At 34.0% G+C, this 26110-nt stretch overlaps 1 protein-coding gene across 6 annotated transcripts in view; it reads right to left on the bottom strand.

Annotated features, from left to right (window-relative positions):
* The window catches only part of CCDC141 (coiled-coil domain containing 141), an 82476-nt gene that overhangs the window by 43389 nt on the left and 12977 nt on the right, over positions 1-26110 (bottom strand). For 3 of the 6 annotated variants that reach the window (XM_066999335.1, XM_066999331.1, XM_048061494.2), the window contains exons 4-10: positions 21128-21319; positions 18772-18880; positions 18216-18469; positions 13608-13727; positions 7708-7902; positions 3547-3719; positions 364-505 (exon numbers count right to left, since the gene is read on the bottom strand). In XM_066999335.1, coding sequence (XP_066855436.1) covers positions 364-505; positions 3547-3719; positions 7708-7902; positions 13608-13727; positions 18216-18469; positions 18772-18880; positions 21128-21319 — 1185 coding nt within the window. Of the gene's footprint in view, positions 1-363; positions 506-3546; positions 3720-7707; positions 7903-13607; positions 13728-14648; positions 16446-18215; positions 18470-18771; positions 18881-21127; positions 21320-26110 lie in introns of those variants that run through there. The other 3 variants (XM_066999333.1, XM_066999332.1, XM_066999334.1) reach the window with 3 other exon arrangements.

Raw genomic sequence — 26110 nt, 5'->3', positions numbered from 1 at the left:
TTTATCTGCAGCACAATGAAACAGAAGACAGAAACAGTATAGCAAACCTGTATGCAGGTCACAGTCCTAATTACTCACTTCATTTCCAAAAGAACAAGTTTTAATAGCTCATTATCTAAGCAAATCATTGCTTTATTAAAGATGGTTGGTAAAATGTTCTCATGGAAACATTTTTCAGAACAGTTTTAGGTTCACTGGTTCTGATAACAACATTCAGCATTCTAACTAAAACTGTGCGCTCTCTAACAAACCAGTGTTATTTGTAACTTGTGTTAGTTGAGTTAAGCTTAATATTCACATAGTTAAATTATGGAAATGCAATGCATTGCTAACACATTAACAAGAAAGCATGTTATGATGTACCATATTTAGATGATCTTCAAGTGAGGTACTCCATTGCTGTTTCTTCAAAGTAAGTTCTTTATAATCTGGACACTGCCTGAGTAATTGATCCACTTTTTTTTGAACATACTCTATGATTTTCTGAATTTCTGTTACCCAAGAGCTAAAATGGAAAAGTGCAACTATTAGCATTTCTCAGTTTTGCTCAGCAATCAGGCTGTTAATGACTTAAAAAACAAAATAACCTTTCTGATTATTTTTATGACAAGTAATTTCACAAGAACTTTAAGCTGTGACCCTTACAAGGAAAGTAATCAAGAAAAATATTAACCTGAATGCCAACAAAACTGATAAGTAGCACACAGACATGACATTTGCAAAAAAATAATTTACTGCCAGTTACATAAATTAGATTCACTTGCCGTATATCCATATCCACTGAGATATTTAATTTTACAAGTAGTTCCAATGACCTTAGTTATACCATCTAAAGACTGAGACCACAAGCAGAACAGCCCTGAAAAGAGCAAAATTATACAACATATAATTTCTACTTTAAAAAAAATATGTTTTCTTTGGACTTTAAAGTATTTCAGTGTTATTACATTAGGTAGACAAAGAATGTCTCATACATTCTAAGTCAACTTTTTTTTTTTTTTTTAAGGATGATGTTTTAACAGAAGAAAAGATGACAAAACAATTGTTTGTCTTGTAATTTATAACATTTAATATCAGGTAGGCAGTTCATAATCTGATGCTTGAGGCAATCCTCTTCAAATTGTAAAAAAAAAAAGTTACTGCATACAATTAAGGCCTGAAGTTCTGATATAAAAAAGAAACCCATGTATCAATTGATTTACGACCGAAATTTAATCATCATGAGAATTTTTGTAAGACAAATGTTCAAAATAAGGTTTTCATTAGTTTAGTTTCATCATAAACTTATTTTTATACAGGTACTTATGCAAGGTTTCTTCCTTTGTCCTCTAAAAATAAAGGAAATTTTCTACTGGCTTCAGATAGGGCTCAGAGAGCTAATAAATACACCTTTTTGCTGCACCCTCATTTTTCTAGCTTGTTTTAATTTAAAAATGTTAAATATGTTTAAATATGTCTTTTATTTTAAAATATGAGCTCAAAATCAAATTTATCAGTATTTCCATTTGAAACACTCTAGGGACTATAAGAATTGCCTTCTGTGCTCTTCTGTTCCTCTTCCAATGTGAATATTTTCAGTATTTTAGCTTACTTGGTATTATCTTTTAGAATCATAGAATGGTTTGGGTTGCAAGGGACTTTAAAGATCATCTAATTCCAACTTTAGTATAGGGTTGTAATGTGCTTTAAGAAGATTTGAAAATAATACAGAAATAAAATCTTATGTCTTCATTTATACTGTGATTTGGCTTTATAATTATGCCACTGAAGTCAGTGCACTATCCTTAAACACAGTCCAACTACTATAAACATCTGTCCAATGGAAAAGCAGTTTTTTTGTGAAAGTAATCACATTTTTTCAGATTCACCCATTTCACTGCCTTCAAATGGCACCTGCCCATATTTGTCAGGACTTCCAGTCCTAGGGAAGTAGGAAAAGGGAAGTTTTTGAAGGCAGTTAAGGCTATCAGTGAACTGTACAATAATGGGAACAGAATATAGTATCAGGATTTAGTCTTCATAGGAGTCCTGTTTCCTGTACAAATATTCCTCCTTTGGCCCTCAGCTGTTCATACAAATCTTGTTGTCCCATTGGGTTAATCTCTGGGCTAAATATTGGCCAGTATTAATGGACAGCATACTAGTTTATACATGACAAGGACAAAGGCCTCTGTCTTCCCTCTTTCAAAACATGAATATTTCTGGGGGAAATTATTGTTCTAGAATATAAACACTTTATCACATTTGCAGACAGAACTCATTGCTTCAGCCATTACTAGGTTTATGAGTTGGCTGGGAGTATTCTGGGTATCTCCAAAAGCTATGGATTGAGAGGAAAAAAAAAAAAAAAGAAACCCAGTCTTGGTGTACAAAAAATTGGCCGTGAGTCAGGATCATTGTGGCATTGAAAACTAGCATCGGGGAGAGCCTAGCCAGCAGGTCACTCCCCTCCATTAAGGGCTTAAGAAGCTGCATCTAGAGGCCAGTTTGAGTCCCCACAGTACAAGAAAGACATAGACAAGCTGGAGCAGAACTGAGCTGAACTAAACAGAGGCCACCAAGATGGTTGGGGCTTGGAGGACATGATGCACATTGGCAAGCTGACGGAACTGTGCAGAGTAAAGACAAGAAGGTGAAGAGGTGATCTAAATGTTGTCTTCCATTATCTATAAGGAAGTGGGGTTACACAAAAGGCAGGATCAGAGTCTTTTCAGAGGTGTACAGCACAAGGTCAAGAGGCAATGCTCACAAGTTGCAGCAAGAAAAATTTTGGCTAGATAAAAGGAAAACATGTTTCATACGAAAAAGGCGTAAGCACTAAAACAGGATGCCCAAGAGGCTCTGAAGTCTGTCCTTGGAGATATTCAAACCCTGGCCCAGAGTAACCTGAGCTAAGCTGAAAGTTTTGAACAAGAAATTGCACTAAATGATCTCCAAAGTTCCTTGCCAATATAAATTATTCCATGATTGTAATCCTTACCTATTGCACATACCTAGGCATGTAAAGTGTTCCACATGCACAGAAGTACTAGCACTACTCATTGAAATATATGGCAAACTCATATTTGTGCTATGAGGTCTAATGACAGCAGGGAAACATTGAAAAGTCATATTATGTTTGTTTTCTTAGAACAGGGCCTATTTTTATGATGCAAGCAGACATTAAAATATACATATATATATTTTTTTTTCTTTAGAAGCAGAAAAAAAGGTCTAAAAGGATTACATTGGCCTGCAGGAAGAGTTTGCAGCTGCTGACATTTTCTTTTACATATTTTTTTTTTAAGTGTTAACTAAACCACTATTTCTGAACCATGCCCTATTGCATCAATTGCACTACTTGACACCACTCTTAAAGTAGAATGTAGTGTTCCTGAACATTTTTGTTAAATAGATTGGTTTGTATAAATGCCAGCAGCGAGATATGAAAGGTAAGTATGGCTGAAATGGTCATTTAGAACCACGCTTACTTAGTTAACTAGTACAGTAATAAAGCAACAGGTAGATATGGAGAAACACAGCAAATATGAAAAACGGAGGGAATACCTGTGAGAATCTGCTTTATGAACTAAAGTTTGTCCTTTTCGCAAAGTACTTGCTGTGCAGCCTTTAATTTCTTCCTTTAATTCCTTGTACTTCATTGCCAAGACAGGCAGACTTAAGCCTTCTGAATTAACGATTCTAAGGTATTTCTCAATACCTTCAAGAGCATCAAGTGCCTGGAAAAAAAAATAATAATCTGTTGTCAATATTTCTATTTAAAATGCAAGCATAAATTCTTTTACATAAGCAGATGATCAATGGGCAATTAACATTCCCCATTTCTTCAGTTTCCCCATTTCTCAGAACAACATTTTAATTTAGGGTCTGATATTGATTTTGCAGGTCACGGAAGAAAAGAGGTATAATTCAGCAAAAGTTCATGCAAGTATGGGCATACAAAATCATAATTAGTTTGAATTTAAAACTATTCAATTTTCAGAAATAGGCCAATTGGATACTGAAGCAGAACCAAAATAGCAATAATAATACAACTGACAGTGTTAGCACTCTAAGGTTTGTTGAAGCACACTCAAGGAGCTTCGCCGTTATTTTTTTTAATGTTTTAAATATATCAAACTTACATTAAACAAATAAATTATAATTAAATCTATTTTTATTAAAAACAGTCTTTGATTTTGCAGACATGCACTTTTGTTTTCTTATACCTGTTCTCCATTTTTCTTTAATGCAAGAAGGTTCTCGTTCAAATAACAGAAGAAAGTGACAGAAGTATTCTTAGACAACTCCTGCCTTTTAATGCTGAATGAAGGCAACATTTAAATACTCCATTAGTAAAGTTAGTAAACAGTAATTTCAGTAAAAATAGAAATGGCAAAATGCACACCAGAAATTATGAACACAAACACAATGCAAGTATTATGCTTTCCAGCGACCTGAAAAGTAGCATCAAAACAGCTAATAATCTGCTTCGCTTATTTGTTCATTACATGTAAATAGTCCAAAGGTTCAGATATGCCCTCATAATAAATAGAAAATGTGTCTTTTCTGAACTAAAGTAATTCAGTTTCAGTGCACCACAGGAGTAGCAGATCCCGTTTTATTCACTCTTACACATAACAGGAGTAGCGGCATGCTGAGCAGACACACAATAGCTAGTCCTGTCTTCATCAAGTACTTTCACAAAGCACAGCCCTGTATTATGAAAAGATGCTACCTTTGCTCTCAAAGCAACAGACCTATATTCATGTAGCTCACTGTTCAAATTAGAAGGGGATTCACTATCAAGGAGTTTTTGCACTGTTTCCACCTAACCTTCTCTGTTTCTTTATTGTAAATGAGATCAAGAAAGATCATAGTTGCTGGAGGAAAAGATCTTTGTCACTTCAAGGGTCTACAAATAATTTCAATACTAAGTATTGTTTACATGTTGTTTAATAAAAAAAATACTGAAGGAACATATAGGTTAAAAGACACATGATTAGAGCCCCACCTGGTGCTCAAAACAAAAATCAGTGCAGGCTGCTGGTTGTTTTTTCAGCATATATAATAGATATATCAAGTTTATTGTTGGAGCTATCCCTGGAAATTATCTGCTTATAAAGCTTCTGTAAGTGATCTACAAAGAACATGCTTTGAAAATTACAGAAGATCACTTGGTTTTTGGCCACCTTAAATTGGGAACTTTAACTAGTTTTCTAACTAAAAAGGTTTGGAAAAATGTTTGCATAGCTAATACTACTTGCTGTATGTGCCCATCAAGAACAGGTTTATTGTAAAATTGAAATAAATAGCTTTCACGTTTTAAGTCTGGTCATTAATTTTGAGGTCCTGCTTTGCAGTAGAAAATTTTCAAATGCAGCAACAGATTTTCAAGGCTCTAAAGGACTTACAAATCAATTGGACTATGGGATATCTTCAGATAGTAGATTCTAAGCACTTAGTATCTCCAAAAAGTTTACAAGTCCTTGTTTTCTGTAACTTTAGTGTAACATGTACTTGGTCCAGCACTGCTGGCTAAACACCTCATGTTTCAAAAGGTTTATGCCCCAAATCAAGGCAACAAAATTGACAAACCATTTTTAAAAAGAGAGCTCACCAATCTGATACAGGGTTCCTTGCTTAATCCTTCTGCTCTAAATTAGAGTTCATTTAACAAATTGTTGCATATTAATATTAGAACGCAATACCAGAAAACACTTTCATCGTATATTTGGCAGACACACTGCATCATCCTCCTTCCCTCCCCAGCATTTTAAATGCTAGAACAACACTGGTGTTCTAACAGTTTGGGGTGAAACTGGAAGTTAAAGATTTTTCAAGTAGTATTTGAAAGGGGAAAAATTGTCTTATTCAATTTTATTTTCACCTCTGATGAGTTTCTAGAAGACAGTGCAAGCTGTCTCAAGTTTCAAATTAGCATTTAAAGAGAATTTTCATTTTTATTATATGAGCACACATCCACTAGAAACTGGATTACAACCATTTTTCTTATACCAAGAGCAATTGGCCAGTGGATCATTTTATTTTTTGGAAGACTAATTTGAAATTCAATCTAGTCTCTCAAAAAATAAAGGCTCAAAAGAACTACAAGTGCATATACTTCTAGTAACATGTGTACCTGCCTGTAAATATTTCAGATTTTAACCAGGAGCATTTTGAAGCAAAGACAGTGGTGTCCGAGGACTCATTTTGCTTCCACATAAGAGGACACTTTCACCATTTTAATTCTACTTGGCTGAATGTGAGGTCATTTCCATTATGTCAATTATTTTATTCCTTTCTACACGTGCTTCCTTGATTGTATTGTACTCCTATAGAGTGATTTAAAAAAAAAAGTCTTTTTTCTTGACCGTTCTACTTTTTTTTTTTTTTTTAAACTGGAGACCTATGAAAAGGGCTGTCCCTTCAATCAATATAACTTAAAAAATAATTCTATATCTTTAGCTGCAAATAACATTTAAAAATAATTTTAAAATCTTAAGTCCTGAGCTAGTAAAAATATCAGAAGAAATATAACCCACATTAGACTACAAAATTACTATCCTAAAACAACTTCAGGAGATGACTGAAGAAAAAAAATGGTATTTTTGCTTTGGAATTGGGATTTGAAGAGTAATTCTACAAGAATATTCCTATCATGCTTACATAAGAGTTAATAAAAAAAATAGAAATAACAAACAGAATTCTTAAATTGTATTAAAGTATCCAAATATGATAATGAGCTTTTAAGGGGAAAAAAAGATTGCAGGTAGGATGTAACAAAAATTAATGGCCAAATTTATGAAAATATTTTTCATACAAGTAACTATTATTAGACTTGATGTGTGGAGAAGCAAAAAATTTAGCTTTAAAATATTCATTTTTTTGTCAACAATAATTTACCCATTTTCAACACACAAGATTAGGAAATGACTTAAAATTAAATAGAGATACTAGTTAAGGCTGCGTGTATCTAAACAACCTCCACAAAACAAGCAATTCAGTAGACAGGTAGGTCCCCTTCTTAGCCTTCTCCACTGAGAGCTATAAGAGTCTAATTCTGGAACCTGAATCACTGTCTGCAGGTGAGCACACCTGTGATGGAAATTACTACCTACACATTATCTTGCTGACCTCAGTGTCAAGCAAGGACCCCAAGTGTGAGCCTTGTCTCATCATTAGCACTCTGATTAAGGGAGTTTTGTGTCTTAACTGACCGCTTTTTTATTATGTCATGTATAGACCATGTACTGTATGGTATGCCATATATGAGTAATTGTATATTGTTCTTGATTTTCCTCATGTCTGATTATACATTAGCCCCTGTGGAGACCACTGCGAGTAAATATAATCGATTTCTGGTATCCTAACTAGCCTGTAATAGTTTGAGTATTATAGAACAGCTTCTGTCCCTTCATACAGCTTGCTGATATCATGGCAGAGACAATGACCTTTAAATTCATTTTTTGGCAAACTATGTTTCCCAAATACCTTTTTGGGAAACTGAGTGTTCTTCTCAATATAATTTTTTTTAATGCTTCTTAAAAATACATCTGCCATTTTGGATAGAAGTTTCAGAAAAGAGATCATATTAAAGGGTAATCAGATTAGCAATTCTCCATTCAAAATTGTTTAGAAAACTGTTTGCATAATCTCACATCTATCATCCCACAAATGTACACTAATGTTATGATCACATTATTACAAGCTTGGCTTTTTACCAACCTTGCCAGCAGCATTAAAAAAGTCATTGGCCTCTTGTAGCAGGGCTTTCCTTTCTTCCATATGGCAGCACACTTCTTCTTGTAACAGACAGATTTTCTGATTTGTGAGGTTTAGATGTTCTTTTTCTGTGTAGTCCTCCGAAAGCAAAATCTTAAGTGCTTCAGCCTCTAATTGTTCCACAGTGGAGTTCCATTCCTGATAGGAAAAATTCCGCTTTAATCAACTACCAATAGGAAAACAATATACCTGCACAATGATCATATTAATACTTGAAAACATATATTGTGTTTACAAGCCTGAAATTTATCACTGTTTGAAGCTATTTCTTCCAGGATGAATTTCTCAGCAAATTATGTTTTTTGTAACAGCTGTCAGTGGTCGCATCCTACATTCTTTTACAGAGTTTCACAGGCAAGATGGCCTGGACAACATAAAACCAAAAAAACTTTTATGACAAACATCCCCTTAAAACCAACTGTTCATCAAAGAATAAATTAAAATATTGCCTGGGTAATAGCTGCTTCCAGTAAGACAATTTTTGCTGAGAGCTGTCTGGCAATCAATTAAATCAGATGACTTCCCCTTTACAGTGAAGTGTGGTATCACTCCTGAAACTCTCAGTTGTACATTTGCCCTGATTTCCTGATGGACAAAAATACAAGTCCATTCAAAGCCTTACCTGATCTTGAACCTTCCTAGTGGCAGTGACAGACAGAAGGAAAGGTACTTTAGAAAGGAAGACCATCATTTGGAATTCAAGCCACAGTCGAAAACATTATTGACACTTAATTGAGGTAGGTCCTTTAAAACTGAGGTGCTTTAAAATGGATTCAGATGAATCAGTACAAGTTTACATATACTTTGTATACATTGCACCAGTTGGAAGCATCTAATCAAAACTGATTGTCTATGTTGACTCCTATTTCTTTTTTCAACTACTCACACTGAACTGACTTGTGCTTCTAGTGTTCTGACCCAAATTATACATAAAAATTAGGGATTAAGCCTTCATGCACAAAACTTTTTTTTTTTTCCCTAAACCTATGAAAAATACTATTACAGTATTCAGTCCCATTATCTTTTTTAGGTTATGACTTAACCATATAGAAAAGAGTTTAATCATATGAAAAAGAGTTTTACTTTAAGAGTAATTTCACCTTTTCCTGTCTTACAACTACTGCTTTGGTTTTTAGTCATTTGATTTTGCTGCATTTTTATAAAGAAAATGATAAAATACCAAAACATTTGCATTATGTACTTTGACCATGCTGTGTTTGTCAGTACTTAGAATTGGTGTCTTATCATGCTATTCAAAACAAAAGGAGCATCTGCTATTATCCTGCAATTTCCCATGCCTTAGGTAGCATCTTTCTTCCACATTTTCTGGTAATGAATTAAATGTATTTTGAAATAAGACAAACTTTAAAACATTCACTTAGCATTTCATCCCACAGAATTGTATCAAATGTCTGGTAAATCAGACAGAAAAATATCTAAAAGTATGAGAGCGATTTTTCCATGCAAACTCTCTGAAGTGTGCACAAAGAAATTGCACGTTTTTCAAGAAAACACTCTAATTCTATATAAATATTCCTTAAGAACCTGAACCAAACACCTCTATTTTCCTAGAGAAATAAAGAGAGATTAATCGGGGAAACAATGAAAGCAAATTTTTTTTTAAATATTTTCATTTTGTCTGTTACTGACAAACAGCTGTAGCAAACTCATTTTTTTAATGTTAATTTGAAACAAAAAATAATGACCACATATGGATTCCAGATGCAATAATTTTCAGTCTGCACTTTTAATCAAGTGAAATCATACACTGTATTCCTTAATGCATAACTCCCCTTTCACAAAATTCTTTCATTGTCTCTCTGACCTAAGTAATGTTGAGCAAGAATGATGCTTTTGAGGTTAATTATAGTCTAATGTGCTATATTTATTCCTGTTTACCTTAAGTGCTTATTTTGGAAATAGTACAGGATCTCTCTCCATACACACAACTTTAATTGACCTAGTTATGAGCAAATCATGTTAAATCGGACTCCTGACATACAATTGTATCAGCACCACAACATCACCATCTTCCAGCACATGTGACTGGAACGAGTGGTACCAAACGTATTCTGTGGTCATATTCAAAAAAGCTTTGTTCACATTAAAACATATAGATGTTAATGAGAATTAGAAAACAACATTACAGTTGGGAGCTTTTAACTGGGACTAATAAACTAAAAAAAGGCCAGGAAAGTGCAGTTGGATATGTGCATTCTCATTTTTTATGCTATTCATATCATAATTAAAAATATTTCATGCAAGAATGAAAAAGGCATATTTTAATGCAACAAAAAGGGAAATTTTCTAGAGTTAGCTTAGAAGCAGATAAAGAAAAACAGAAAAAAGTTCTGAGTTGTTACAGTGTATTGCAATGTGTAAATCATCATTACAGCAGGCAAGGCTAATTGTAAGAAAATGACCCAATTTGTAGAGTTGCAAGAGGATTTCACTGTAAAAACATTCAAAAATCCATTGGGTATATATTACCCAATAGAAGTTCTCAAATAATCTTGAAGCAAAGGTTAAACTCTGTCTCTTTTATACTCAGCCAAACTTCTTTCATAACCTTTCTCACACACTCATTAAAAACAAAATAAAATAACACAATTTATTGCAATAATTTATAGGTTTTTTTTAAAGTATGGAAATTACAACCTTTCACACTCTAAAAGTATTTTCATCTCTCTAAAAGCTATTTGATCACCACTCAAAACCAGTTCAACTTTCTATAAAATAGCTGGAGAATTTCTAGTACTTCCAGCTCTCTATTCGTAAGGAAAGATTTCTACACATAAAAAGCCTATACTTCCTGTCAATAAGGACATACAAACTCAGCAGAAAAATCCTTGTTCTTTCTGTACTTCAGCATTCAACATGTTAAATTTGTAACAGTCTGTTTGTCAGCACTAAAATACTTGTTACTCATTTCCCCTGTAAAGAACACAAAGCCTACTATTACTTTGACTTTTTTATTTGACAAGAAATGTGCATGAATTCCTCTGACCTATTGAAGATGCAATGCACAGTATATGCCTATATTCGATGTGTCTCCTTAGCTTATATCATTATTCCTTTTTTTTTCCTCAGAGTAGTAAGCCTTTTAAACATTTACTTTCACTACTTTCACTATTCCATCTGGCATGAAAAAAAAAAAACAAAAAACAGCTCTTCCTAGCTTATTTGATTGATCAGGTATTTTTCAAGAGGGTTATAACTGATGGATGAAATGTCAAAAAACATAGTTAATGTCAGTGATGGTGATACTGAATTTTGCCATTAAGAACTATCCTGAAACATTGGTACAGCATGCTATTACCTATGACGGCTATGACAGACTCAATAACCATGCAGATATATTATACAGGAAAGAAGTGATCTCCAAATAATCCTTATTAAAAGGGGAACTGATTCCAGCAATCTTTACTCCTTTTCTTCATCTCTAAAGCTATTTGGCCACAAAGTGCTGCTAGCGGTTCTTTCCTACCACGCCAAGCAACCCACAGAACTGTGACAGAAAGTACCAGCATAGTCCCACTGAAATATGAATTCCAGATATGAACTCAGAAAGAACTAGAATCACTCTCCCTTCAATCTGTCTCTCCTCTATTCTCAAATCTTACCTGGTGTGAGAGTGTGTAGGGGGTCCATTTAATGTTTGCAAGGGTGGCATTGTACTGTTTTGTTTTATTTTTCCTCCATTTATGAATCATTGTTTTTGCTCTTGATCATTGCACAATATAGTGCTACCGTTCAATGGTTTCACCCCTCAACAAGGTCAAGAGAAGATACCAACTTAAGAATGTAATAAACCATTCTCCTATCTTCTGTCAGCCCAGTCACACAAACAAAAGTCTAAATCCTTTTTAGTCTTGCCTCTGAGCAATTTAAACAAATCATGTGCCCTGATAATCTTAATGCAAAAATACATGCAAGTAAACGAAAGTGTATTTCCTGTTTGAAACCGTTCACAACACAGTTCTAATACTTTCCATTATCTTACTCCCTATGGGAACACTTAACACTTGTCTATATGACAGCAACTTTTCACCACACTCTCAAAACTACAGTATACATATGAAATGTTACTTGAAAAGATGCATTTACACCACTGTAAGACCTAATACAGAAATCCCAAAATTGATTATTTTATCAGTCCTTATTGTTTCTGATAGAATGTTATTAGAAATTGTAGTGGCCATTCAGACAGTACGGGAAAGACACTAATCAAGATCTACCTTTATTATTGCAGTGCAATAAATAAAATATTTTAAAGCTACTAATTGCTTTTTGGAAACATTCACAGTTTATCGAATCAGGGAACTATCACACAGTATCACAGATTTCTAGGTTGGAAGAGACCTCAAGATCATCTAGATAACTAGACAGAAATGACAACAGACATCAGCTATGCTCTAAGCAATCACCAAGCCACAGAAAGCATGTAATTAATTAATTAGCCAAGTATTGTGTAAGGTCCTCCTCAGAGTTATGCCTGCACATAAACTGAAAAGTTCTTCACAACTGTTTTCATATTTGCTCACATGAACTGATAAAACAGTTATCTGTTTGATCTAATAAAACTTCTGAAGACTTCTGGAAACTACATTTCACTTTGAAATTAATGTAGAATATTAACAGTTTACTTCTTACTTAGAATATAAGACACTAAAGGGATTCCTGAAGGGAGGGCAATTCTAACTGTAGTTTTTGTGTTACCAGAAAAATCTGATACTGTATTTTTCCTATTGCTTAATAGATTGCTTTCAATATGTATACAGCAAAAATTGGTGTCTGCTTTTACCTTGAAGAATCAGAGGTAATAAAATTACTCAGTAAAATTGTAGAAGAGAAATTTTAAAGCACTAGTGCAGTTCATGGGCTTCTTAATAAAGAAACTTTTAGTTTCTGCTCCAAGATTTTCCAAACAACATGCAATTGTACCACATTTATGTAATATTTTTTTTGTGTGTGCTTCCTTTTTTTTCTTTTCTCCTGCTTTGCTTGTGCGAGCATTGCAGCAGAATTTAGCTCTTCATACACAAACTTCTCTAAATGAGGAAAATCTGTTTTCTGACATGCTGTATTTGTTTCTATAGGAATGGTCTTTGGATGAAAACAGGCTGTGTGGTCATGTGAGTTATCCAAACACAACTGTTAGAAATGATATCATGATGAATTATCCTGACCCAGCAACAGCACTTACCTGATGAGAGCACAATTGAGCACCTAAAGAAATGTTCTAAACGATATGCAATTTATATTATAAAAATAAACTTTTTTGATATCAACATTTTCTTAGATACCATCTTGCTTTTATGAGTCACGATAAAAGATTTATTCTCTAGAAAACTGATATTCACATTGAAAATAAAATTTCATTTACTTTCGTACCCAATAAATAAATGGATATGCACCAGTTTCAACCACATACGCAGTTCAGTAACAATGGATTATGGTAGTACTGGCTGCCTTTTTATATTCTATCAAAATTTTAATTTTAATACATTTTATTAAATTGTTTTTCTTTAATTTTTGCAATGTTGTTTAATGCGTAAACTACCAGTCTAGAAAATTGCCACTAAATTGAAAAACTAATTAAACGACATAAAGAATTACTCTTCTTTTGCCTTGTAAATAGCTTTTAAAGTTTTAAATGTGAAAAATACTGGCAAACATGGAGGTTTTTGTTAAACGAAGTAAAAAGAAAAAAAATTCTAATTCAGACAAATATATGCCACACGTACACATACCGAGTACCTACTCATATATTAAACTCAAGAGTTCATGTTTTGATATTTATTTTTAAAGTTACTTCACTATTCAATTATCATATTTCTTACTTTCACTTTGACTTCCATTTCTTTATGTTCTTGAAGTAACTCTTCATTTTCCAATAAAGACGAGCCTAGGTTTTGCTTGTGTACATAATCTCTGATGTTCTTCTTGTACCAAGATGTTACCTACATAAATAATATAAAGAATTCTCAGTCAATGAAAGACTTGAAAAATGTCTGTCCATTCTTTGAATATGTATAACACTGTTTCATCTATAAAAGCAGCCCTAATTTTCATTCTTTTCATTTTTCATTCCTAATGTTGATACTTTTATTCAAATGTTTGCATTTGTATTATTTTAAAGTTAATAAATACATAATGAAAGGATTGTGATCAAAATAAACACATACTGGAATATATATAACAAGACAGCTTTAATAGCTTTCAAAAGGAAAAAAAAATCCTACATCTCACAGATGTAGACTTTAGCAAATGTCTATAGCAAACACTTTCAGTAGTTAAACTATTGCAAACTGCACAGAATGACTTGCATTTATTTCTACTTGATTCATGTTAGGTACCTCTCACTTTCATGGTAAACAGCACATGGCAAGAATTCCTGAGTGAAGCTTTGCATTTTAAAATAGTAGTATCAAGTAGACTTCTTTCATTCTTTTTCAAAGTCTGGAAAATCACCACCATAATTAAATCGTGAATAGCATACTCAGAATTACTTTGTACTGCAGGTACTATGTATTTTTAAAGCACGCCCCAGATTTTTTCCTATCTGCTCATGTAGAAGCTATTTTTAATACATTTAAAGGATTCTAAGAATGAAAGAACCTTAAAACTGAAAATGTTTCCAACACATCTAAAAAAAAAACAAAAAAAAACAAAAAAATGAGCAAATTATCAAATTATTCAACAGAGCTTGGAAGGTAAACAATTTATTTTGCTGCTAAGCCTTCAATTTCTTGAGCATATCCTCCAGACGTGTACTTACTGACAGAAGATTTATTTTTTTTTCTGGAAGCAGATTTTTCACAGAACGGGGGGAGAAAACAGGATGAAAAAGCTCTTCAATAAAAATAAAGGTATCAACTTACCATCACTGGCAAAACAGACTCAACATCAGGAAAATTCATTTAATTTGTTGCCAGTTTCAGATTTAGATGGTGAGAAACGATGACAAAAATGAAAACACTTTTTTCCCCCTCTTCACCATGCCAGCCTTTTCTCCAGGCTCAACCTCACTCCTTCAGTCCCAATTCTTCTACATCTCTCCCCTCACAAAGCAGCACGGGGGGGCAGGGAGTTATGGTCAGTACATAACAGCTCTTTGCTGCTCCTTCCTCCTCACACTTTTATCCTCCTCCAGCATGAGATCTCCAGGGGCTGCAGTTCCTGTCAGGACACCCTGCTCCAAAATGGGCTCTCTGTGGCTACTGTTCTGTCACGGATTACTCAATTGATACACCCTCTCCACAGTTTGGGTACCTACTCCCAGCTTGCTTCTCTCCATGGGCCGCAGGTGTCCTTCTCAGAGACCTGTGGGACCACCTCCTCCTTCTCCTCCTCTTCTCCCCTCTTCACTGACCTTGGTGTTCACAGGGCTGTTCCTCACAGTTTTTTTCCCCACCCTCACTCTTCACCCTGCTGGTGTAGCCCTTTTTCCTTTCTTAACTGTGCTTTCACTGAGGCACCAACAGCTTCGCTAACGGAGAGCTCAGCCAAGTCCCACCATGGCGCCCTTGGAACTTGCTAGAACCACCTGTGTCTGGCACAGCGCCACCCCGGACTCTCCTCACAGAGGCTGCCCTGCAGCCACTGGCTTCCAGACCAGGGCATGTGCACCCAGTACACTTGTGAAACTAGGGGTATTTTAAGGAGGGGAATTCTTACACATGTTAATTCAAAGCTTATACACACATATGTTGTCCCATGCCATGCTGAAGCTCTTGTACAATCAGACACTATGTGTGAGACTACAAATACAGTAGTGAAGGGAAATTAAGTAACACACTTTTCTTTCTAAAAATTATTCACATCAGGAGAAACTTTGTTTTTCAGTCCCTTTCTTCCAGTATGTATTAAAGCACACATGTATACACACCATAAATTAAGTCTGACACCTTAATTCAGGGAGCTCGAACTTGAGCAGCCTGTAAAATATATTCTGACATACTAATGCTGAACTGCAAGCATCATATTTTCATGTGGATGAGCTATTCTCAATTAATTACTGTATTCACAATTAATTGACATACATACATAAAGTCTCTAAAAGTTAATTTTCCAGTGTTTGTATTTAAATATGAATATATTACTTGTGCAAGATGCAGACATTATACTAGGCTTGATTGGTAATGAATCATGATTGAATGGCTAAACACAAGTATATTCCAAAAAGCATGATTCTAAAAACTATTTGAATTTGTCACTCCTTGTGTATACCAGCCTCAAACTGGATGCAGATACGAGCTAACAGGTAGTTAAATACTAGTCCCTCTTTCCAGATAACCAGAAAACTTGCCAGTAGATAACTGTTTTTATTCTTACTCTTTGTGATACGAGCACCTACCTGAAAGGAAAAGGAAGCATACACACACAACTCACTGCACAGTATTTTCAATTATGCCTAAATTAGGGTCAGTCTGGTTGCTCCCAAATACCTATCTGGTTATCTACCTGCTGTTTGGTTACTCCCAAGTATTTAGCCCTTGCATGATGAGGACATGTAGAAACATTTGGCAAATTTCATGAAATTGTGTGGCCTTTACCATCTCAGGCAATGTGAATTGTTTTTGAGAAGTGTGCTTGAGTCAAAAAAAAAAAAAAAGAAAAAACACCCTGCACATATTTATCTCTTACTCTTCAATAGCAAAAATGCTTCCATTTGAGTGTTCCTCTGTATTTGAATACTATGGGACAACACAGGGATTATGAGGTAGTTGTATTTATATCTAACACTTTTTAATGCAAAGGATTTTTTTTTTTTTTAATCCTAGATGAAAAACAACATGGTTCCAATCTACTGAGTTAGACTGATACTGAAAGTTCAATTCTTGCTGTTGTAAATTTATTAGAATTCACTAAACTTAAGATCTTTCTTTTATGCGATAGCTATGTGGTAATGCTGAGAAAAAAAAAAAGAAAAAAGAAAAAAAGCCATGAAAAACAGTAACAGCAATATGGATCTCTAAGCAGGCACTAGATATTTTTTAATGATTTGCATAGAAATGGATAAAGCCTCCCATATTGTCATTCATTTTCCATTATTTCCATGTAGGCCTATAAGATCAAGGGCTTTTTTCTGCTATTTTGTAATTAGATCTTGAGATTAGGGCATTTGTATAAAGACCACACTATTTTTATCTGTTCTATCTAATCATTAAATAATTCTTGCAGCTACTCATATTGAGTGCTCCAGAAATAAGGCTTTCAGTTTGCTTGTATACCGTAACAATTATGTTGTCTCTATGCAAAACTGCAAGTAGTTTTGTTTGTTGAGTAAGGTGCTTCTCAGCTTAAGCAACCTCACAGGCAAAGCAGGTGCCTACAGAATGGATTATGGTTCATAGGCTGGCGTTTTCCACTGATATAATGGGGAACTATTTTGGAGGCAAGGAATGAATACAGAGGCATTACAATCAGAACTGTACTGTTTGTGGTCCATATAAAATTTAAACCTATTAACAAAACACTTAAAATAACTCAGCTTTAATCTTATTAGACTTTGGCAGTTAAATTTGCATATGTTCCCCCTTCTCAGAGCACGCTTACTATCCAAAGACATGGCGGCAGAGCAGGACTCTCCCTGTATCTTTTCTCTGGTAAAGTCTGTGGTGTCTCTCAATGAAAATGACAGGCAAGAGTCTGCTGTTGCAGAAGTTTATCAAATAATGCACATCACAAACAGAGAAAAGTTATCTGATCTGAACACTGGGAGATGAAGAGTGAAAAGGAAAAGGGCAGTAGGACTGAAAAGAGGAAAAGAAAGAGTAAGATTCAGATATACCTAGGCTTTGAAAGGAAGGTACAAAAGCAAGATGTATTTGAGAGATTCAGTAAGAGATGGGAGCTAAGCTGGAAGAAAGAAGAAAGATTGCAGGCATGGAAAACCTTTAAACAATATAGAAACCTAAAGACTTTTGATTTGACTCCAAGAACACAATAATCAGTCAGACTTTCAGTCACACCAATTTGCTAACTACACTATATCTTCTCTTTAACTGACTAGTCCAAAAACAGCCTTCTGCAGCTGTCATTGCTATTATCAGTTGCTGTTATAGCTCATTTAGCTAGAGATGATTTAGCTAGCTGTGCTGGGAATCTGATTTGAAGGCAATCTAGTTTGGTTTGAAGCACCACATTTGATAACTCAGAGAAGGATATATTTTTCAGAAATAATACAGAAGAAACTTACGCTATGGAAATACTGCTTTGAAGGCATTAAACATATTAAAATAAATTATGAGGATGTTATATATAAAGTCAAATATTCAAGTTAGGATCTCATAGAAAAGAAAAAAAAAATAGCCAGGGATGTTACTCTAATAAATATACTTAAGCTCCTTTTCTATAATAGTTTACTATGAAACAGTCCTTATTTTTTTTTATTGTTTTATTTTATTTTTTTTTAAACTGTGGCTTGCCGTACTATTATGTCTTACCTTGTTCTCTTGTTGATGCCACAAAAAAATTTGCAGAACCTGCTCCAGTCCTTGGCGCTGATGTTTAAGAAATCTGTCCAGTTGCCGCCGCCTGTCTTGTAGCAGTTCAAGGAGATTGTCAATTTTCAAGCAGCTGCTATGGGCTCCCTGAATCAACTCAGGATTTGCATTTGGCCCCTCACATTTGAATCCTTCTATAAATTCAGTTAGCTCTTGGCTTTTGTTTAGAAGTGTAAGCGACTTTTCCAAGAGCTCTGTAAGAAAAGAATTTCACAAGGAAAAAATAATAATTTGTAAATCTAACAGCATTTTTCAAATGTTACTCAAATATTTTTAAAATGGCATACCTATTAACATGCACAAGCATAATACATTTTCATTTAACACAAGAAAAACTGCTAGATAGTTAAATTCTTTCAGCAGCATATTAAAAAAAAAAAGGAACATTTTCATATTTGTTCTGATATGCTTTTCAAAAAATTATTCAGGGGAAAAGGAAAACTATCCAAGGAGCCAGAACACACTCACACTGCCAGGAGCAGAATATTGTTTGTACCTTTTGTGTGATGCTCTTGTTGCAGAAGGAGTTCTCTCAAAGTGTCAATATTGTCAAATTCTTGAGCATTTTTTAAGAAATCTTCAACTTGGTCAATTTTAACAGCAAACTGCATTAGGAAAACAAAGGATGGGAGGAAATGCAATATAACTGTCTTTTACAGAACTCAATCCTAATTTCCGTATTATAGGGCAAAATCATTATAATTTGTAAGTTCTTGGAAAAAAGCATTCTTAATGACTGATAAATACAGGTTCTCAGTACATCTTCTTTTGAGGTTCTCATTGATTAAGAGGACCCAAAATTCAGTTGTATTGCTCTGAAACTAGAGTTTCGGTTGATGTCAATCATCTTTTCAATATAGTCTTCAAACACACTTTAAATATATAGTTTTACGGAAAAATCTGTTAATTTTAAAACTTTCAGTAAAATCTCATTTAACAGGAATTAAGCATTTAACTTAGATCTCCTTCCCAGAAATTATTTCCCATGTTGCCCAGAGATTATCTCCCACGTTAATATGTTGATGGAAAGAAACATTTGAGGGAAACATCAGACAGATACAATATTCAAAGCAATATTTTGAAGGTAGTAATAAGTAGAAAATTTAAGCTAATATTATGGTAAACATATTAATTGCCTATACTGGGAAGCAGCATCTCTGTAATGAAGACTAAAGTTAGGTTACTCCTTACAAATCATTTTGCCATAGGTTCCATATTTTAAATATTGAAACATGCTATGTTTCTTGGAGCAGGTCTGGTAATCTGCTAAGACTGTTAAAAACAGGATTGAAATTCTTTGATTTGCACCTTTGTAGGCACAACTCATGTATGAGTACCTCAGACAGAGTCTAGGCACATATAATGTATCTTAGCTAATCTTTATTAATTCTATTGCTTCATTTCAAGAATGAAGAAACAAGTAGAGTTCATATTTGCATTTCAGTGTAATAAAAGACGTTGAAACCCATGACGAAATTAAGGAAGATGAAAAACTGTCTGCTTTTTCTCCCTTTTCTATTTTTCCAGATTTCCTTCCCTCTTGCTCTAAAAGAAATGTATTAGTTATCAACATTTGGGATTTGATTTCTGATTTTCATTAAAGAGAATTCTTGAGATAATGTTTGTGTTCTATCACAATAAAACAGATTTCCATAATCACTGGTTGTCATATAAAGAAAAGCCTTTCCATAAGAAGTTTCAGTTATTCCTATTTAAATCAATATTGTTTTTTTTTTTCTTTCCATCTGTACATAACAGATATGATCTGTGCTACGATTCAGCTGCTGCCTTGTGCTTTAATGATATAAGCCTGTTGTTTGAACAATTCGACTACCCCTTAAAGGATTTAATTTGCACTAGGTCAACATTTTGTGGTACAGAATTTATCATATAGAATATGATCAGAATCATATCAATATGATAGAATCATATCAGAATTTATTTATCGACTTTGTACTCATTTCTTCATATAATACACACGGCCAGGACACAACAATTAGTAGTCTGTTGATCTTATAGATCCTTCATTGGAGCTCTTGGGGCAGTTAGCATTTGAATGATTGCTTTGGTAATTTATATGTAACCCTTAGCCATTGTAGAAGGAAATTTATAAAGGTGAATTATTAAACAATTATTATAAATTCCAGAGATTATAGGAAAATTGAAGGCAGGGAGCTACAGAAATTATCACCACTTTGACAAGTTAGGGTAAGAGATACAGAGAAATGAATAAGCAGGGGAAAGAACAACATTCTGAAATCTGTCTTCTGGAATCACACAAATATCTTTTTGTGTATTTCTGCACATGGAAGTCTTGAGTAAAGGACTGGAAAGTTAGATTAATGTTTAGTTTGCAAGCATAATTACAATAACTGTAAGTATATTATAGTGTAAAACCTTCTGTGGCCAATCATTAATAATCGTTAGTGAAGACATCTGAGAATTCAGCTGTTCCAGTGCCAAATAATTTGAATCACAATGAATGAAACAAACTCTGGAGAATGTCCACAGCCACTGAATTATGCATTTTAGGTTTTGGTCCAGTTCCATTTTTCACTGTCACTTTTCTGTCAAGTACAAATCTTGGAGAAATCATGACTAAGGTATTTTTTTTTTTTTTTTAAGTCTACGTGATTTTTGTTCCATTTCATCCTGAACTACAGAGTAGGAGGAAAAGAAAGGATACATCAAGAGATTACTATTTTCTTAATCACTTCAACCCTTAGGACTGCAATAAACCATTAACATGTTAATTAACATTAACATGTATAACAGAGTAAAAATACAATGGAAAGAGTTTCTGTAAGACGTGGGAGGTTTCCAATCAAGAGACATTTGATTTAAAAACAAACCTCCAGAGCATTTTCAAAGAACACTGAAGTAAGTTCCAGAAGTGTCTGTCGCTTCTCTAACATAATGATGAGGGCATCCCATGCATCTCCGAGTGTCTCTGCCATGGCATCATACACCTGACTCTTGTCTTTGTTCTCCTCTGCAGCCTTGTCTGCTTCATGCAGCAGGTCCCACACTTGGTCTTCCAAAGCCTGAGAAGAAAAAGATAAAGAATTCTGTAAACAGAACCTAAAATGCAGTGCTGATACTGGCATTAGGATACTTTTTCAGTCGGTCTGAAACTACCCACAAATCTCTCATTCATGCTCGATTTCCAGCTCCTAAAGATATGAGTGTAGCTGTTAATGATTGTTTCATTGTGAACTTCTGAATTACTTCTGTTCTTAAGAGGGGACATTTTTATGAAATTTCATATGAAAACAAGTGTTAAGAGTATTTATCATTCTCTCTCTAAAATTTAGACTCATTTACTTTTACATCTGCTTATGCACAGGAATATTCCTGGAAGTAGTAGCAATACAAATATTTTGGATCTTCTTCCATATGCCGTCATGCTCTACTGATATTAAAAGGGAAAGAAAAAAAAAAAATCAAAGCTTTAAAAATTTATCTTGTAACTTACTAATAAGTCTGCAATTACTTCAATGCTATCCAGAAAAGAGTAGTTTGAACATATGCATGCATTGTCCAGAAAACACCAAATACATGCAATGTTTCAAGGATCAGCTTACTGCATATTGCCAAGGCTGGCCACCAAATAATCTATATTCTCTGGTCAAAACAATCATTCTATTGTGTTTCATTCCCTTTGCTAATTTCACCATGACAAAGGTAACTGCTGGGCCATTTCCAGCTTATATTAAAATGTTTAGTATCAAGAAAATTGATTAATGTTTGTTGTATTTTATTTTTTTTTCTATCTCAGGTCTTCATCATAGGCATGACTTAATAAAGTGTCAATTTCTGCTGTTATTACAAGTGCTATCACATGAATTTGTAATGGGGAAAGAAATCTATATTAGGCAAATTAAAATCCATGATAAATCACCCTCATGACACAGAATAATGAAGACTAAGAAATTGAAAAACTCAAAAATCTCTTGACAGTTCAAACTGTCAGCTTCAAGAGGGTCATCACCTGCTTCTAAAAGCAGTACTGTAAGAGTGGTATAAAAATATGGATTTTTTTTATTCTTTTACTGAAAAAAATAGAAAGAAATTAACTTACCTTCACACACTGATAACTAAGAAAAAAAAGAATTTAGATAATTTTTGTTGGCTTTACCCAAAATTTGATATATGAAAGATGCATCTGTCATATAAGTGGCAAAATGGGCACCAAGCAAACCTTCCTTTTTCTGAAGTATGTGGAAGAGTCATTATTAGCAGCAGCACGAATGGCACTAATGAAATTAAGTACACTTACTGTTTGGTGAGAAACCCATGATAAAGAGCACCTAATAAAAACCCAGTGTTTTAGAGAACAATACAAATGTTCCATTTTATTTCCTGAATACCAGGAAGGGGAAATACTGTTTTCTAATGTCTCAGTGAAACTAGCTCTTTTTGTTCTGCTGAATCCCTTTCCTAATAGCCTCATAGTACAAGATCAAATCCTCCAGATCCCGTATTTAAGTATATAATATATATAAATAACATATATATAATAATATATAGTATATATAACAATACATACAAATATCTAAAAATAATAAATATATAACAACATATATAATGAATGATATATATATATAAATCCCCCAGATGCTACCTATCCCGTATTTAAGTATATAATATATAATAAAGGGTATATAATAAAGGGTAATTGGATCTCTTTATGCTTTCAGTACAATTTGAATTTGAATTCATAAACTAAAATTAAATTTAGTCTTTAAAAAAATAGTGTGTGAAATGGAGTTATGTGGCAGGTGTTGCCAGCTCCATGCTCCCTGCACAGCAGATGAAATGTTTTTCAGACAATATATATTATTAAGAGAAGTGAAGAAAAATATTTCCTTGGCTCTGGGGCCAAGGAAGTGCTTTGCTTTAACCTTTGTATAGCATGTTTAAGAAATATTTGAAAACTGTCAAAGACAGTACAGCAATGAGTGTGGGGTAAGGAAGAACAATATGTTTTACAGGTAAAATGGCTTACAGTTAAGTCTTCTAATGTTCAATTCACTCAGAGTTTAACTTAAATAGCTCTTTAAAAATATACAACAGTTTTTCCCAAGCCAAAAGTGTTCTGAATAATAATAATAATAGTAATAATAACAACGACAACAATAATAGTAGAAGTTGTGTAGTGAATCACATCTTAGCCTTCCTAACCAAAAACATACATTGTTCATTTCTGTTTTTCTTGAGACAGCAAAACTTCATGCTAGATTAAAAAAGCATCGAGAGTTGGATGAGCAGGCAGAATGAAGCATTCCATTCCTATACTGACAACTCCAGAACACTGCTAAAACAGCAATGGCAGAGTCATTTGGATAACCCATGCAAGGTTGCTCCTGGGCATCTCTTTTACAGATATAAACTGCTGTAGTAGATTCTGCACAAATAATCATTTTTCCAGCACAAATTTGGTGGCATTTGTTAGGAGGATAGTCTGTGAATCTCTCAACCGAGCAACAATTATGGAATGCTATATCATCAAATACTTTCAATTCAGTATTGCTTATGTGAGCTAAATCAATCGATGAATAAAAATAAAACTTTTTTTTTTTTATTAAATCCCATCATAGTTATTGTGACCATTTACAGAAATGTACGATTTAGAATTTGACCATGATAGCTGAAAAATCACTGTTTGCATGTATAGTTTTATGGTCCATACATGTTTTTTTCAGCCTTACAAGTAGTATTTTTATTTTGCAGAACATAGCCAAATAACAATGTTTAGTAAGATATGCAAATCCATTCTTCTTCCTCTACCTCCCAATATTTGCATTGACCCTTACGGTGGAAGGAAATCAGCTCCTGCTTTTCCACTTTTATCTACAGCTAGAAGCTAGAATAATCTAATGCCTTGAAGCATAGTGATCTTCTCTGTTCATTAGGTTTATTAATTTTATTGAAAGATTTCAGACTAGAACCTGCACTGGGAAAAAAAAAAAAAAAAGGCAAAACAGCAATGGGCAGATGGAATTTATGGTGCCTTTTGACAGGCTATTTTGAAGAAAAGAGGAAAAAAGGCAACGTTTAATTGTGTCTGGGCCATAGAAAAAACATATTGGTAGTCCCTGCTGAGGAAATTCAGAACATTTCCACACATCCTTGGAAAGGTTTTGTCCTTTAGGAAACGCCCTCTCCCATCAGACTTACAACTATTCCCAGGATCTGAATTTACTTCATCAGGAGTAGCTATGACTCTAAACTGAATTTAATCACAAGTGTTTTTTCCACACTCAGTTAATATCAATTAAACCACTTTCACACTCATGATAGACATTTGAATCATCAGAGAAATATATGGAAAAGCTAGTTCATGAAACATGTAAAGAAAGATTTTAAACATTTTTATCTTATTGAGTATCTGTAATTTTGCCACTAAAATACTCCATCTCCAGGATAGATATTGACAGCCTCTGTCAATTAGATCAGGTTACACAAGAACTTATTGAATGAAGTCTTGAACATCAATAATGGAAATTTCAAAAGCTCTTTAGGCAATCTGTTCTAGTATTTGACTATCTTTCACAGACAAACGTTTTTTCCCTAATATCTAATCAGAATTACCTTTTCTTTTTTTCCCCTCCAAATTGTACTTTTTGTTCTAGAAGCAATCTTAGTAGGAAGAAAAAAAGTGTAAAAAAAGTGTGCTTTTTTTTTTTTTTTTTTTCAAATTTCCAGAATTTTTTCCATTCAAAAAATTGACTCATGGAAAGCAAAAATATTTCACAGTAACCTGAATTTTGATGAGGGCTGTTTTATTTTTGTTTGGGGGAGGCATTTTTTGTCTTGTTTTAATTGGTTTAACTTTACAGAGCATTCCAATGAAGCCTTAAATTTATTTCAGTTATTTTTGAATCAGATGTTTTAGTTTTCTGGTTTGGTTTGGCTTCCTCTCTCTATAATAACAGAAAGAAAAATCAGAACCAGTTTCAATGAAACAAATCTGTGAAGATTTTGTTTCCTGGAAAGGTCTTTTTTTTTTTTTCCCCCAATTAAGGTTGGGGGAAAGAAAAGAAACACAGCTCTGATTATATGATTTTGTTATTTCTCAGATTAACAACTATGGGATATGAACACATCCAGAGTACTTTTCACTTCATGTACTATTTGTTTCCTTTTGTGATCTTTCATTGCCTTTAAAGCCCCAAAAATAGAACTGTTTCTCTGAACTCAGATGAGCTGGCATGAAGCTTGCCAATATAAGCAATGCCTGGCATGTAATCAAAATGGAGTTTGTACAAACATGCAGCTTCTGTTGCTCTCAGTAAAACCACATCAGAAAAACATTGTTTTAAAAACTACAGGGCAATTTCAATTTCATTGTGAGGTGCTATTTTTCCTCTCCATTTACACTCTGTTGTATTCACCATACTATAAAGGAACACTGGTTGCTTGAAAGGAACAATGTTCTGATTAAGACTTACTGACAGGAAACTAACAGGGGCACAAACCCAGGCCTGTGGTATATATGACCATTGTCACAAAATGCAGCAGTTGTGCAGCCATACAACTCTCACCCCACCCATTCTCAGGGCATTCCGTTTGGCCTGATATCATACCAAAGACAGAGACGAAATAGCTGAAGGTCTAGAAACTCGTGTTATCTTTGTATGCAAGCTGTGATGGATAAGATAGTACAGCTTTTGCATTTTTTTGAAGAAATGAGAAAACTGTCCCTCTCTGGAGGGATGCAAAATTCTGCCTTCCTGAGTGAACATCTCAGAACACCCTTACTGTGCATTGAGAAAGCTTCTTGAGTGGGAAGCAGAGCAGACAGAGCAAGATAACTAGCTATTAGAGAGCTT

The sequence above is a fragment of the Anser cygnoides genome, chromosome 6 (assembly GCF_040182565.1).
Source record: "Anser cygnoides isolate HZ-2024a breed goose chromosome 6, Taihu_goose_T2T_genome, whole genome shotgun sequence".
In the NCBI taxonomy this organism is placed as follows: domain Eukaryota; kingdom Metazoa; phylum Chordata; class Aves; order Anseriformes; family Anatidae; genus Anser; species Anser cygnoides.
The sequence above is the reverse complement of the archived record's forward strand: the minus strand, read 5'-3'. Positions and strand labels throughout refer to the sequence as shown.